Source organism: Triturus cristatus, chromosome 11 (assembly GCF_964204655.1).
Source record: "Triturus cristatus chromosome 11, aTriCri1.1, whole genome shotgun sequence".
Classification (NCBI taxonomy): Eukaryota; Metazoa; Chordata; class Amphibia; order Caudata; family Salamandridae; genus Triturus; species Triturus cristatus.
Window position 1 is genome coordinate 855753190 of NC_140594.1, and position 16844 is coordinate 855770033.

At 45.3% G+C, this 16844-nt stretch overlaps 1 protein-coding gene across 2 annotated transcripts in view; it reads right to left on the reverse strand.

Moving 5' to 3' along the window:
* Positions 1-1454: 1454 nt before the first annotated feature.
* Positions 1455-16844, reverse strand: part of PROC (protein C, inactivator of coagulation factors Va and VIIIa) — a 106344-nt gene continuing 90954 nt past the window's right edge. For both annotated transcript variants that reach the window (XM_085634671.1, XM_085634672.1), the window contains exon 9: positions 1455-2346. In XM_085634671.1, the coding sequence (XP_085490797.1) occupies positions 1778-2346 (569 nt within the window). In that variant the 3' untranslated portion in view covers positions 1455-1777. The remainder of the gene's footprint in view (positions 2347-16844) is intronic.

Below are 16844 nucleotides of genomic sequence, written 5' to 3' on the forward strand. Positions count from 1 at the left end.
CTTCTTATGTGTGAAAAGTTACTAATAGTATCTTTACACTTGCAAATTCTGTTTAAGCCGGCTTCGCCCCATTTCAAATGTGGGAGACTTGTAGTTTTTCACGTAGTAGTAAATTTACACTCAGAAATGGTTAATAGCAATAAAGTGTAAAGTTACCATTATATGCAGTAGTAAGCTTATAAGTGAATTATTCTACATGTTTGAATATATTTTTGTGAATAGGCCCCTCAGACTTTACATTATTGACAACCTTTCATAGCTTTGTCAGTGCAACTCATACCTAGCATTCCCTACCAACTGCGGCCTGAGAAGCCTGAAGAGGTTTGCACTCTGATCAAGAGATGAGCAGAGTTAACCCAGAGGCCAGTATTTTTTTTACAAAGTGACTGGTTTTGAGATGCTGCAGCACGAAATCAATCCTGGCAGGGGCAGAAACACTGTCTTATGCCCAATCTCTTCCTGCCATACTCTCACGATCTCTCTTCAAAAACAACAGAACAACAAAGAGCAATAGAGAAGTGGAGGCTTAGGGGACAATTACGAGTCTGACCGCCAGACTCGTGTGGGTGCAGCGGTGGCGGTCCAGCCACCGCTGGTCCAACCGCATCATTACGAGTTGGGTGGTCCGACCGCCCTGGGACCGCCGCCAGGAAACTGCCATTCCCTGGAGGTGGTGGTCATAGGCCCCAATATGTTTTGCAGAACTGCCGCGGTCCCGCCAAGCATATTAAGCGTTTCCTCTCCGATGCCAGTGACATGGAGGTGCCTCCTCTATGTCAACCCTGGTGGAGCGGAAACAAAGGGGGCCCCCTGTGCCTCCTCAGCTTGTACATGCACACAGGGGGGCATAACATGCACAACAGTTCGTGCATAGCATGCATAGCATGAACTTTTCAGCCGATGCTGTGCTGGAACACTGTGAGGCATTCCCATTGTGGTGCCTTTTTCAAAGGCAGTGTGGGCTTTGAAAGAGGCACTGCTGTGGGAATGGCACACCGCCCACCCGCCAGACTACAAATAACTTGTAATTTGGTGGGCGGCTGCGAATCTCGGAAGTGTGGGGGCGCGTCCGTAAAGTGCTGCCCGCCCTCGCACCGCCGAAACTCATAATCAGCTCGTTAGTGTATGTGCAAACATTTCAGATACACAAAGCCAGCTTAAAGATGCCATGAGCCTGTATCACAAGCTTTAGACTATCTCTAATCTGAGGAAAAGCAAATATGATTGCCCTAATAGTGGCAGAAGCAATTGGTAAAGGCACTGTAGTTGACTTTGAAACCTGCTGAACCCCTTTTCTCCAGAGTCAACACTGCTACATAGTCATACTAATGGCAAACTGTACGCTATATCAATGCCAATAACATCAGACTTGATAATGAATTTATAGAACTGATCTTCACATTAAAGAAATTGCCCACATTTTCACAAATCACTCAAATAATATGTGCACTTGATAGGTTTATGCTTTTATTATTTGTTTGCATTTGACTACATTTGATCAGTAACTCGTCTTGAATGTTCTAATTTTGTGATTCGTTTTTGTTTATCAGAAGAGACAAAGCTTGGAGGGATCTGATACATAACCAAGTCCAACAATTTTTACACAGGTTTGTGGCACTTAAACCACAGTTTTGTGCAGGAGAAAAAAACAGGTCACAACACGAAAGATTTAATCATCTCCCCTGTGGTTATCCATAAAATATTCTACACTTTATCCTGAGAAATTTTTCTGCTGTACTATTGGTAACCAATAGTAGACCTCCTCCCACCCTCAAGGCTAAAGCTTGGGTGGAGTTTCTTTTGCCTGCAGATGCTCATTTATCCATTCCAGAAACTTACTGACTTTGGTATAAACTCCAAAGCTATCCAGTCTCCCACAGCCCTCTCCCCAGCTCACAATCCCCACCAGGAACCAAGTGTCCCGGAATTTTGTGACCATCGGACCTCCGCTGTCTCCCTTGCAGGAATCATGCCTATCTCCCAGTTTCCCAGCACATATCATGCTGTCCGAAAGGGCACTATGCATAGCCTGCATGCATTCATTGCGCGGGGCCACAGGGATCTCAATATAGTTTAGCACAGATGAGCGGTTCATGGCGGTCTCATCCTGGTTCCCCCAGCCAGTCACCATCATTTCTCTGCCATCAACCATCAGCTCCTTCTCAGCCAACTCCTTGCTGGGCAGACAGATGGGCAGCACAAACTTGTTGAAGCTAGCAGGCTTAGTCAGATGGAGAAGAGCAATGTCATTATTAGAGTCCACTTTGCTGTAGTTTTTGTGGCTGATGACCTGGTCAACTGGAATTTGTTGCTCTGTGTTCTCCATCCACCGACGGTCGTATTCACCTAAAGAAAGAACAAGATAATGCTTGAGAATCTCTCTACCGATGCTAAGTTCATCACACAACACCAACCAGACAGAGCCACAGATCAATGCAATGCACAGAAAGTGCAACTCTGCACAGTATTATCACTAGGCAATGCACTCAACGTGATTTGGCAAGATACTACTATCCACCCCAAACCTCTGTCATCCCATCTTCCTTACAGATATGTTTCAGTGTTCATGCCTGGGCTATGTGAGTACAGCAGTGGCAATGACGGTTGATTACAAGGTGCATTGTGTTTGAAGATCCTCGTGGGATAATAACTTTGTACTTCTTCCAAGAAAAAAGGAGATGAAAATGGTCATACAGTAACAGATTTCTCGATAAGGGGCGGGGAGATCCACTGGGGATTGATTGGCTGACTTTAAGTGCACTGTGTGGAATTTCCCAGTAATTGGGGACTTGACAGCGTTCTAAAAAGTGAGAGAGGCACTGCTTGAAGGACAGCAGTGTGGGGCCACTGGCCTGTCAAGCTAGCATGTGCATTGAAGAATAGAGGTTTTACACAAAACTAACCACACAGTACAAAAAATCAACATCAACAAAGTTACTCCTAGGAGGAGTACTCTAATATTAAAACAATAACAAATCACATAAAATTAAGCAAGTACACAACAGTGAAGAACCAAAAAAATGAATAAGGAGGGTACAAAAAGAATTCCAGCAACACAGACAAACCTATTTCACACATGTTTACACAAATATATGATTTTAAAAAAAATGCTACACAAAAAAGTGCATGAAAATATTTTCATTAATCAAGTAAAACAAATTGTAGATGAAATGCCATTGTTGGGTCCCAATGACAGCAACCTAAGCGAGTCATAAAAGGATGAGGTAGAATAGATTTTGAAAAAGTTGTAGACCAAACAACGGTACAAATTTCGTCTTCTCAGTCCCTTCAGTTGTATAACGGGACTGTCGTGAGGACTGTGTGAGCCAAGCACTCTATTAAAAAAAGGAGATATCACAATAATCGTGTGAACCACTTAACATATCTCAAATAATGTACATTTTCAATCACGAGTCAACAGTACGCAGAGCACTAAAGAGAGCCTGGTATAATAACCAAGATTTATTCTTTGAAGCAAAATGAAAGAACCTTTGTCAAGGCATATGTATGTAACAATGTGTGGTAAGATGAGTAATGATCTGACAAATATCTTCAAAAGGCACTGGCACCTTTTGAACTCTGGTGATTTTTACATTGTAGAACCTTTATTTGCCTTTAAGAGGTCCCCTAATATTTGTGATAAACTGGTGAAGGCATATTCTGAACCTAAAAACAGTTCCTTGTGGCAGAATGCTGGAGGCAAGTCAAGAGAGTGGGACACTTAAATGTGGCCACTGCTCTGCAGGTAAGACATCTGGAACTCTAAATAAAATTATTGCTAAATGGAATCTTGCAAGCTTTTCATCAAGCTACTTCCAAAATGTGGTATACTGCATTGAATGCTCTTGGGGGCTCCATTATATTTGTAAGCGGCCACAAGTGGTGAGGGCTTGAACTTTGCACTATCTGTCTCAAATCCGAAATAAGGTGATTGAGTTACTGGTTGAACACTTTGTGAAAAAAACAGCTCAGAGAAATGGATATGTGTTGGTATGTTAATGATGTAGTAAAACCCTCAACACATTGGATAAATGTGAATAAAGTATTTGCATTGAAAGAAAACCAATGGATTTGGAAATTGAATACAGTGCAGAGTGGTTTAAATTTAGCTGTGGAACGGTACACCCTAGAAATTCTTTGATTATCTTTATGTCGAATAAGGCATGTTATCTCAAACATTTTTTTTTACGTCTTGAGGAATACTTTTCCATAAGTTACCAATTTGCAGTTTTTGGCTATCCAATTTTTCGTTATTGTTATATTTATCTATCTATATGTGTCTTCTGCTAGGAGTACATATCAGTATAGTGCAATTTTGACATCTGCACTTGGACTGGTATGAAGCATTGGCGTTTTTAGTTTCACAGCTTTAGTGTTTGTAGTCATCAGTGCATATCATGAGAGTCATAGATCGATTTACAATAACTGGGCATTCCGTATTGTAGTTATCATAATACATTGTTTTTTGCTTACCTTTCTTAAACATGCAATTCACATATTTTGTCGCATCCATGTCTTATTTTTTCAAATAATGAGGTGTCACACTGGGACTTCTTTTCTATATTTAATATACACTGTCATATGTTTTTCTTCTTCGTAGAGAGCTTGGTCCCTTCATACTCCAATATGGTGTGCAGTTTAACCTTGTTCTGAAGCTAGTGGCTCAGTGTCTGACTAAAATGCACATTAGGTATTCATTTGCAGGCAGCACCCAGAGGTATAAGCAGTGCCTTCTTGGAATTAGCTTTTGATCTGTGAACACAGGTGGTACGCATTTTTTTGGGTCTGTTGATAGCTCATGCACTATCTCGAGGAGACATGCTGTATCTGCTTTGTGGGCGTCAGCCAACCCATAGGCTTCCCATTTACTGGCTTCATCATCACTCTCTTATTCTTTCTTCCCATTTGTCCATGCCATGATTTGTCATGCCTCTTCATGTGTTTACCCGTACCCGAGAGCAATGTCCAAGTACCCTATCCCTCCACGATGAGAAACAGCGTTTACAACGCTGTCAACCCAACACGCTTCCATTACAACGCGGTCGTTACAACAACCGTGTTGTTTCTTCGTGATCCAGTGCATCGCATGTTGTATCAACAACTTGCTGTAGGGGGCGTGCAACACCAGGGAATGTGTTGGATTTTAAAATCCAAAACCTTCCCTGCTGTTGCGCAAACTGGAGTAGGAATAGCAATTACTACTATTCTAAAATTCAGTGCGCCCCCTACAGCAAGTCGTTGAAGTGACTTGTGATGTAATGGATCGCGTAGAAACAACGCAGTCGTTGTAACGACCGCGTTGGAATGGAATACGTAGTGAAAGCATTAGTTTTAAAGGGCCACATTCCTCCACAATCCCTGATTTTATCACCAATTTAGGAAATTCTTTTTTTTGGATTAGGAGCCGTCTTCAGGCGCAGCGGTGTCTTTTGCTCAAAGCAATGTTTTTTTGTCTTATCCCCAAATTATACACAGTTGATGCTGCCCTCACCCATGTATCTTTAGTCACCATTCTCATTTACCCACCACACAGAGCCTTGTCCCATGCTGTCAGCTTAAATATTTCCCTCTCAGTCTGTAATGATGCCTCAGTAACTACTCATGACCCTGCTCACCATCACGGACAAGGGTGTCCATGTCTCATCCCACGATCCCCGCAAGGCACAGTATGCCCTCCCACTTCTAGGTCATCTCCCGTTATTGTGCCATAGTACCTCTCCCTTGTCATTGCTGCTGCCCGCCCTACTCCTTGCTGAACAGCGGACTAGTGTGGGATACTGAGCCTGTGTTACGGATGTTATGTTATATAGCCTCTCATTAGGCCAGTGATGCGGCTGCGCTGGCTCTGGAGTGTGAGCTTCTGTGGTAGGGCACTCACCTCAGAGCATCTGTGCTGCAGCAGGCCTGCACCGAGAGGGATCTGCCCGAGCAGTGGTGAGCCAGCTGGGGGCGGACACCAACGCAAGCAAAGGCCGCCTATGCACAACAGTCAGCGAAGCACTTTCATCACCATCACCCTAAATTGCACTATTGGGGGCCATCTTGTGACAAGCTTGGCTTCATAGCAAACCTAGACAAAAGGCCTGTATTTTTTTGTATCGCTATGTTAATTAGTCATCTTGACTACAGAATGTTCTGGTTTAACAAATGTTTAAATTTTCATAAGCAACATTTTATTCGCAAATGACAAGAACTTCCTATTTTCTCATGTCTCACATAAGGCTTGAATAGAATAGTTATACATGGCAAGAAAACCAGAGTGAGAGAATTTTATCTCAAAGTTTTTACAGGATACCCGAAGCAATGGGGGCAGCCATTGAAGAGAAAGTAAAGAAATTTTAGAATTAGAAGTAACTGAGACATCCAGTAGCAATTGGAATTCCCCTGTTGTATTAGTACCAAAGCCTGATGGTACCATAAATGTTTTCATTAACTTTAGGCAAGTGAATAACATTTATAAATGTGATACATATCCTCTTCCTCGTATTGAACTCTCTCCAGTTGTCCATGCAAAATAGTTCTCCCCAAAATTATGAGAGTTGTGATGTGATTCATAAACCGTTCAAGCCAAAACGTGACAGCGTATTGAGGGTATCTCCTCTATGGATTATAGACACAGACTGATATTTAGTAATGTTTTCAAGTTATCAAAATACAAACCTGCATGTAATACAAGCAAACATTTTGGTGTTATTATTATTAATTATTATTAAATTAAATTTGTAAGGCGCACAGTTACCCGGAGGTTTCCCGGCGCCAAAGGACGAATTGCTATGGAGAGGACAACTTCTACTGATTAAATAGCCAGGTTTTAAGGTCTTTGCGGAAGATCCTATGGCTGACTTCATGACGGAGGGGTGAGGGTAGAGAATTCCACAGCACCGGGGCCAGACAGGAAAAAGACCTACCACCCATGCGTGACAATTTGAATCTAGGGACTAAGAATTTGGCTTGAGATGAGGATCGGAGCAGACGTTTTGGGAGATATGTCCGGGCCAAAGAGCATAAATAACGGGGTGCTATGCCCAGTTTAATCTTATGCATATAGCATAGGGCCTTAAATTTAGTCCGGTTCTCAATCCTGAGCCAGTGGAGGTTGCGGAGAGTACCTGAGATGGAAGATGTTTTTGGTGCATGACAAAGCAGCCTAGCCGCAGAATTCTGAACCACTTGCAATTTACGTACTACCTTTTTATTAGCTCCTAGATATAGGACGCTGCCATAGTCCAGCCTAGACATGATTAAGGCTTGGATCACCATTCTTTGAGTGGGCCCAGGCAACATCCAAAGTATTTTACGGAGCCATCTAAGAATGGTAAAGCAAGTTGATGTGATCTTAGCTACTTGCTGTTTCATGGATAGCAGATCATCAATCACAATGCCCAAATTACGTGCGGTTTGCACCGGTTGGGGCAATTCGCCCATTTCTGGCGGCCAATGGTGAGGGCCCCAGAGATCCTTATCCTTCCCCAGGATCAGAACCTCCGTCTTTCCACCATCTAGCTTTAGCCAGTTAGTGTGCATCCAACTGGCTATTTTATGCAGCCCTACCTGTAGGGATGAAACTGTAGAGGATTCATTGGAAGATAAAGAAAAAAGAAGCTGGGTGTCATCAGCATAGGAGAAGACAGACAACCCCGCTTCTTCCGCAATGGTAGCTAGAGGGCTGACATAGAGATTGAATAACACAGGGCTAAGAATCGAGCCCTGTGGTGCTCCATACGGAGATGCATAGGTCTTAGAGCTATCAGATGAGGAGAAAACCTGAAAAGTCCTTCCGGTAAGAAAGTTTTTAATCCAATCCAGAAGTGAACCAACTATCCCCAGGAACTGGAGTCTCTTTAAAGAGTTAAATGAGATACTGTGTCAAAGGTGGCACTCAGGTCAAGTAAAATGAGTGCCACTGTTTCCCCTTTATCCAGATGCTGACGTAATGTTTCTGTAACTCCCAAGAGTGTGGTCTCTGTGGAGTAACCAGCTCTAAAGCCTGATTGCGACACATGCAAGATTTTATTGGATTCCACAAACTGCGTGAGCTGTTGGTTCACATGTTTTTCCAAGATCTTTGAGAAAACAGGGAGCAAAGAGATCGGGCGGAATTTAGAAGGTTCGGCCGGGTCAGCATTTGGTTTCTTCAGAAGGGGAAGAACCATCACGTGTTTCCACTCAGCTGGTAAAATAGCTTCCCTCAATGGAGCATTAAGTAGCTCCATAAAAAGATCCAATGAATTGGATTGTACTTTTTGGAGAATATAGACTGGAAGTGGGTCGTTAGGTGAGCCTGATTTAAGGCTATTTAAAATGCCATTAAAAGACAAAGGGTCTAATGGTTGCCAATTTTTTATTTTGCAAGTAGCCACGAAATCCAGGATCCTGTGTGGCGTATTACAGTCTAAAGTGGGGGATGAAGTCTTTATTTGCTGTTCAGTATTAATAGCTATCATATTTAATTCTGCATAGATCTTCTCTACTTTCTCAATAAAGAACTTAACCACGTCTTCACAGTGTGCTTGATCAAGTACTGGGGGCGTTGGTTGACAGGATGTTATTTCCATATTTGCAGTGTGCATATGTTTTACATTTCAGTATCTTTAAGCATTTACAACAGCTGCCTATCACAATCTTTTCTCACCACTGCACACATCCGGTCATTAAAAAGTCAGTGTCTCTGCGCCATGGGTGGTGTGTTCAGCAATCCTGACCCCGCCCGTATCCACCGAGCAGCATTATATGTCCGTGCTTAGCTTCACAGCACTGGATAAGCTCTTCGCTGCCTGTTTCTTAACAATACGGCAAGGTTCACTATATCAGCGCTTCAAACAAAAGAGCCCGCAAGCAAATAGAAAGTTTATCTTGTTCTGAAAATCACAATCTTTGCTCACCAATGCACACATCCGTTCATTAAAAAGTCAGAAATAAAAAACCTGCTGGGAAGATGCAACACCCCTTTCGCCGTCTCTGTAATGAAGCACTCCCATTGCCAGGACCGATTGGCTATGCCAATGCTTGTTTTGTGAGTTCCCGCTGCACATGGGCTTCAATGGCTGTTCACTATTTAACTTACTTGCTAGTTGTGTGTAATAAGAAACTTGTCTTCAATTCGTTTTTCTCTGCATGTTAAAATTAACCAGATTGAGACTTAGACTTTTACTTTTTCAAGATCAATATTGCTGCAAATATTTATGCCGCTCAAAAGTGGATTCAAATCGATGCCTTTTCTTTTAACACGACGGAAGTGATTTTAATGGCCATTTGAGAGCTGTTAACTTAGAGGTGTGTGGATACTAATGAGACAATTTATTATTTCATTTATTTTCAGACAAAAAAGTGTGATGTGCTGTAGTGACTGCTATATCTCCTTAAGATAGTAACATTCTCAACCCTTACTATTTAACTCTAGTGTAATGGCAGCTTCATTCATGTAAAATTCACACTTTGAATCTAAAGGGAGCCATTTTCCAAATTATGCTAAACCGTGTTTACATTCTTTGCACCATCTGATGTATTTTTTTTTTTTTATTCTCTTAGTGTTGCTCTTGCCACTGAGGTCACGGAATGAAGGGTGCATTTTATATTATTTTGCTGCAGATACATGTTGTTCTTTTTATGAAAAGCTGCAGCAGATGAGTCTGTTTTTATGTTCTAGATGTGGTCATACTTGCAGTTATATGGAATAATGTTGCAGATTAAATTTATTGGCCGATTTGAAGGGTCTTCCTGGCAGAATGTCCTCAGTTCAGAAGTGTTTCTGTTTTTGCTGTTATGGTGTCTGAGGCCCAGTACTTATATACCCATTTTGTCCTTTAAGACTTCAAAGAAAGGTCTTTGTTGTGCATAAGACCCTGCCCTTCCTGGCATGGCTCCAGACACACTACAGGGGGGTATGCAGTTCTTTGTGTGGGGACAGGCACAGCCCTACTCAGGTACAAGTGTCAGTTCCTCCCACCACTCTAGCTAACAAAAACCTATTAGACTGGTGATGGGCCATCTGGATATGCAGGGCACCCCTCAGCTCTCTTTGTGTGTGACTGTCTAGAGTGAATTCACAAAGCCCAACTGTCATCTCACCCAGACGTGTATTCTAGGGACAGATAGAAGCACTGAATGGTTAAAATAGAAAAATGCCAACTTTCTAAAAGGTAAGTAAAATGGGGTTGGGCCCTATGACTAAAAGCCAAAATGGGCCCCTTCAATTTGAATCAATAGCATTAGTATCTGGCTGTAATAGTTTGGAAAGGGCATCAGCAGATAATGTTAGAGGATGGCTAGTGGAAAATAAATTCAAAACATCCACCCCACTTCTGATCATCTTTGCAATAACCCCTTAGCATGTTCCAAGAGGGTCACAATAATTCCATCATCTGTGACAGTCACCTCTGGTATTGTTAGTGGTGGTTAAATTTTCTTCATTGTCAGAAATGTTTGTATGTTGATTCACTAATGTTTTTCACTTTTGTTGAACATATTTGTTATTCTTTTCTACCCCAAAAATGTCTTCATTGAAAAAGAGAAGAGTTGTTCAGTAGGACATATTTCTAACTACAGTACACAAATGTGTTTATAATTGTAGAGTTGAAAGTGAGATAAATACACAGACCAAGGTTCTGAATTTATTTGACTTGGGTTTCTTTAAATAAGTGTTTCCAAACTATTTCAGCCAGATACTAATGCCATTGATTCAACTTCCAAAAATGGGCATTTTCAGACCTGCAATTTAAAAACCAACTTCACTAAAGATGTGCTTTTAAATTGTTCAGAGACACAAAACTGCAATTTTCGATCAGCTCCCAATTGGAAGATACCTGTGTAAAATGCTACAGGGCAGCTCAGATGCTAACCGATGGGCGAGATAGGCCTTGCTGTAGTGAGAAGCAAGTTTAGTGGCTTTCAACTACTAGGACAGGTGAACTTACAGCACATGTCCCACCTTTTAAATACACAGCACCCGGCCCCTGGAGCTACCAGGAGCCTAAATTAGGGGTGCCTTACATGTAGTAAATGGCAAGGCTAGGGCCCAACAAGTTGATGTACTTGCCAGATGAACACGATAATTAAAACCTGCCCACACAGGCTCAGGAGTAGCACGCCTGAGATGCATTTGGAGAGCTACTCATGTGGGTGGCATAATCAGTGCTTCAGGCCCTCCAGTAGCATTTGGTTTACAGGCCCTCGGCACATGTAGTGTTCTGTACGAGCACATATGCAAACCATGGAGAAACCAAATGCCATTACATTTTAGACACTGAGTGCATCCACTGTGACACCTAGAACTCTGGTCCAGGCTTACACTCTCCCCAGCAGCTCCGTTCACTGAGACCCCTGCCTCTGCATTGGGAAGCCCTTCGCCTCCAGGTTCGCGCCGGCTAAGCGCAGACGCTGCAACGCATTCAGCGCCCCCTGGTCTGCTCCTCTGCTAGGAGACTCGTCTCCTGGCTCTCACCTGTAATTTAATTTAGTTTATTTAATTACTTTTACTTCCACGCATTCTGGGCACAGATAATAAACACATGCGTTATTCAGGATCAGAAACAGATATATATATATCAAAAGTTCGTCTGTGGAAATCTTCTACTCAGAAAAAGTATGATGAAAGGTCCATGTTGTTTGTGATGCAAAACATTCTTTTATTCGATAGTTGTATCAGAATCCAAAAGTGAAAACAGCCAACACGTGTTTCGTCAGTACATTATTGGTACTAAAGACTTTCTCAAGGCTATGTAAGAAAATAATTTGCAATGAGGCCAAAAAGTTTCATAAGAAGTACATAAGGTGTGGCTCGATTTGAGTAAAAAGAGAGCATCAAGGTATCTATATAATATCCCAAAAGACTTTATAATCTTGAATACGGGGGTAGAGGGTCAATGGATAATGTCCATTCGATACAATAATATCAAAAGTAAAAGACGTAAGACATTCTCCAAAGTCGGGCTCTAATCGTAACAAAGAGTCTTAGTACGGGAGTAAAGGGTCAATAGATGATGTCCATAAAATACAGAAACATCATAAGTGAAAAGACGGTAGTCAGTCTCCTAACTCCTGCGCTTGATAACGCTCCCGAGAAAAACAACGTCAGTTACATGTATTAGCCACCACAAAATGGCCCTTTTGCCTCCATGTTCGTGCCGGCTAAGCGCCGACGCTGCGGCGCACTCAGCGCCCCCTGGTCTGCTCCTCTGCTAGGAGACTCGTCTCCTGGCTCTCACCTGTAATTTAATTTAGTTTATTTAATTACTTTCATTTCCACGCATTCTGGGCACAGGACAGTTTTCCTACTGGTCCTGTACCCATTCCCTGCAGCCTTTTCCCACCGCTAGAGCCCCGCGGCTCGCCCACCGTCGCAGCCCCGCTCCTGCCTCCCCACCTTTAGTGCCGCCCCCCCACCCCTAGTTAATGGCGGCCGCTGCGCGGTCGCGCGCAGCAGGCGTGCCACTGGCGCACTTATGGCAAGCTCGTCTGTGCCCATCTGCGCCTGGACCGTGACCCCCTGGCCCCCGTGAGCGCCACAACACCCGATGCCGCTACGACACCAACACCCTCCACGCATTCAACGCCGGACGATCCTCCACCTGCTTCCAGGCCACCCCGAAGCTCACCCACGGACCCCTCACCTGCCGAAGCTGCAGCTACACCTGCCAGCGCACACCTGCACGTCCTGCCCACCCCACCAAAGCAGACCACAACCATCTCAGACGCATACTACTCAACACCCGCTCAGTCCACAAGCACGCTGTCGAACTCTGGGACCTGCTCGATTCATCCTCCTTCGCCTTCCTGGCGGAGACCTGGATGATTGCCTCCTCGGCACCGGACATAGCCATAGCCATCCCGGATGGCTACAAGATCACCCACAGGGACCGAAACAACAAACCAGGAGGAAGAATCGCCATCGTCGACAGGAACACCATCAGAATTTCGACCAACACCGAAGACTCCCTCAGCATGGCCGAACACCGACACTTCCAGATCAACGTCAATCACAACACCACCCTCAGAGGAACCCGCATCTACAGACTCCCGGGACCCTGACCGCAGTTCAGCGACGCCATCACCGACCTCATCAGCACGCACGCCCTCGCCTCCACAGACTACATTCTCCTCGGAGACCTAAACTTCCCCTTTGAGAACGCAAATGACAGCAACTCCACAACCTTGATTGACAACCTCGCCAAACTCAGACTCAAGCAGCTCGTGACAACACCCACCCACTCCACCGGACACACCCTCGACCCCATCTTCTCCGCTAGCAACCAAGTCGCCTTCAGCCACACAACCGAACTCCACTGGACCGACCACCACTGCATCCACTTCTCCTTCGAGAAACACACCGCGCACAATCAACTGCAACAAATCCCACACCGCAGCTGGAACAAAGTCACAGAAGACCAGCTCATCACCACCCTCGCCCAAGGCCCTCAATCTGACCCCTCAGACACCAACGCAGCGGCCCACAATTTCAGACAATGGATCGACGACTGCGCCAACACCCTCGCCCCGATCAGGAAACCTTCAAACAGGCGCACCGACACGAGAGCTATCTGGTTCAACGCCGACCTCCAGACCTCCAAGTAAACCTGCTGAAGAATCGAGAAGCAGTGGCGCCACGACCAGACACCAGAGAGCCACGCAGCCCTCAAGAACACCAGACGCAAGCACCACCAACTCATCCGATCCACCAAAAGAACCTCCTTCAAGGCGCGCATCAATAACAACAAACACAACAGCAAAGAGCTCATCAAACATCGTGAAAGAACTCGCCACCCCCAGCTCCAGCTCCAATGACATCCCGATGCCGTAAGAACTCTGCAACTCCCTGGCCACCTTCTTCCACCGCAAGATCATAGACATCCAAGAGAGCTTCGACACCCCCGACTCAACGTCCATCAAACACACCGACCTCCTGCTCTCCTGGAACAACGTCAACGACGAAGACACCATCAAAATCATGAACACCATCCACTCCGGCTCACCTTCAGACCCCTGCCCCCACCACATCTTCAACAAAGCAAGCTCCATCATCGCACCCCAACTCCGGAAGATCATCAACAGCTCCTTCGAGACCGCTACATTCCCGGAGAGCTGGAAACACGCCGAGATCAACGCCCTACTCAAGAAACCCAAGGCAGACCCAAAGGACCTCATGAACTTTTGACCCATCTCCCTGCTCCCGTTCCCGGCGAAAGTCATTGAGAAGACAACTGACCCACTTCCTTGAGGAGAACAACATCCTGGACTCCTTCCAATTCGGCCTCTGAAGCAATCAGAGCACTGAAACCGCCCTCATCGCCACCACCGAAGGGCCCTGCTGGACAACGGCGAAACCGCGGCCCTCATCTTCCTGGACCTCTCGGCCGCCTTCGACACTGTCTGCCACCACACCCTGTGCACTCACCTCCACAACACAGAGATCCGCGACAAAACCCTGAACTGGATCACCTCCTTCCTCACCGGCAGAACTCAGAGAGTCCGCCTCCCCCATTCCGATCCGAAGCCACCACGATCACCTGCGGCGTACCCCAAGGATCATCCCTCAGCCCAACCCTTTTCAACATCTACATGACACCACTCACCAACATCGTCCGAGCACACCACCTCAACATCATCTCTTACGCCGACGACACCCAGCTGATCCTTTCCCTCACCAAGGACCCGGCCACCGCCAAATCCAACCTCCAAGAGGGAATGAAGGCCGTCGCAGAGTGGATGAAGACCAGCCGACTGAAACTGAACTCTAAAAAGACGGAGGACCTCATCCTTGACTCGACCCCCTCCGCATGGTATGACTCCTGGTGGCCGGCCACACTGGGAACTGCCCCGACACCCACCAACCACTCTCGCAACCTGGGGTTAATCCTGGACTCAAAGCTCTCTATGACCCAGCAAGTCAACGCGGTCTCCTCCCCCTGCTTCAACACCCTCCGCATGCTCCGTAAGATCTACAGATGGATCCCCACCGGGGACCAGAAGGACAGTCACCCAAGCCCTCGTCAGCAGCAGGCTGGACTACGGCAGCGCCCTCTACGCGGGAACAACGGCCAAACTCCAGAAAAGACTTCAACGCATACAAAACACGTCCACACGCCTCATCCTCGGAATCCCTCACCACAGTACATCACTGCCCACCTGAGAGACCTGCACTGGCTCCCGATCAACAAGAGGATCACATTCAAGCTCCTCACCTACGCTCACAAAGCACTCCACAACGCCGGACCAGCATACCTCAACGAACGACTCACCATCTACACCCCGAACCGCCAGCTTCACTCCACGGACCTCACCCTTGCCACCGTCCCACACATCCGCCGAACGACCACCGGCGGCAGATCATTCTCCCACCTCGCCGCCAAGACATGGAACACCCTGCCCACCCACCTGCGACAAACCCAGGACCTGCTGACCTTCAGGAAACTTCTCAAGACCTGGGTGTTCGATCAGTACCTGCTTCTTCCACCCTCCAGCGTCTTGAGACCCTCACGGGTGAGTAGCGCGCTTTACAAATGTTTTAATTGATTGATAGCACTAGTCAGCAGAGGTAAAGTGCCCAGAGTCCTAAAACCAGCTAAAACAAAGTCCAACACACAATCAAAAGCAGGAAGACAGAAGCAAAAAGACTCGGGAAACCACACCAAAAGAAGCCAGGTTTAACACACACATTAAATACAAATATGATTAGTAATCTGCTTAATTTCAGGAAAAAATAAATACTCTTCATTCTTGATTCAGAGTAAGTATCACGTAAGCCACCTGTTGTGTGAGAGTGCTCTATAAAGCCAAGTAACATTCACATTAACATCACTAACTTCTCAGATAGAGGTAAGGAGCGAGCAAAGCTGTGGCAAAGACTGCAGGTGTTAGGGAGCTAGACAGACTCACCTGCAATGCAGACAGGTGATTAGCTTGCTACTCAACTCAATTAATAACCTAGGGCCTTATTTAGAGTTTAGTGCATAGAATACTCTATTAAAATGTGTTGTATCCCCATGTGTCATATTACTATTGCTGTACACTATAATTCACTTGTAATACGGCAGGTGGGACGACCGTCCAGTTTGTGACAGCATGGGCGTCGTGAACTCCTCACTTTACCAGCTACACCGGGGATGGGTTGTCTGCAACTCGCCAGACAACAGTTCCTAATTAACCAAAGAAAGATGGGTTAATGAGAAAGAAGGAGGTAAGGTTAAAAGGAAGGATGAGTGAAAGGCTGCATGGGTTGGTGAAATAATAGGTAAAAGGGTGAGTGGAAGAAAGGAAGGGTGGGAAAAAGAGTGAAAGGAAGCATGTGCGGGTGAAAGCATTTTTAGAAAGAGTGGAAGGGTGAAAGGATGCATGGGTGAGTTAAGGATGACTGAAAAGGGGGTTTGCTAAAAGGATGGGTGAAAGGATCCACAAGTGGGAGAAAGGATAAGTGAAAAAATGAGTGTAAGGATGCATGGATAGGTGAAGGGATGTGTGAAAGGGTGGATGGGTGAAAGGATGCATACAGCAAACACTGAACTCCCACCATACACAAATTAAATGCCTTAACTAGCTGGAGGTTTATTGTGTGCCAAAAAACTGTCCACTTCCTCTGGAAATCGAAAATTATACATCTTATTAGCCCACATCACTTTAAGGAAGGCAGGAAACCTTAACTGCACTTGGGCGCCTATTTCTTTCAGAGGGTCAATCTGCTTGCCCAGCTCTCACCTTCTATCCTCTGTCACCCGTGAGATGTCTGACCTTATTCTGAATGATACATTTTGTACCTGGATACCCTTATGATTGAGGCCTGCCCCCAGTAATTGTTCCTTAAGAAGAAATGATTGTATATATACCAAGATTTTCCTATGCTTCTTCTGGCCAGG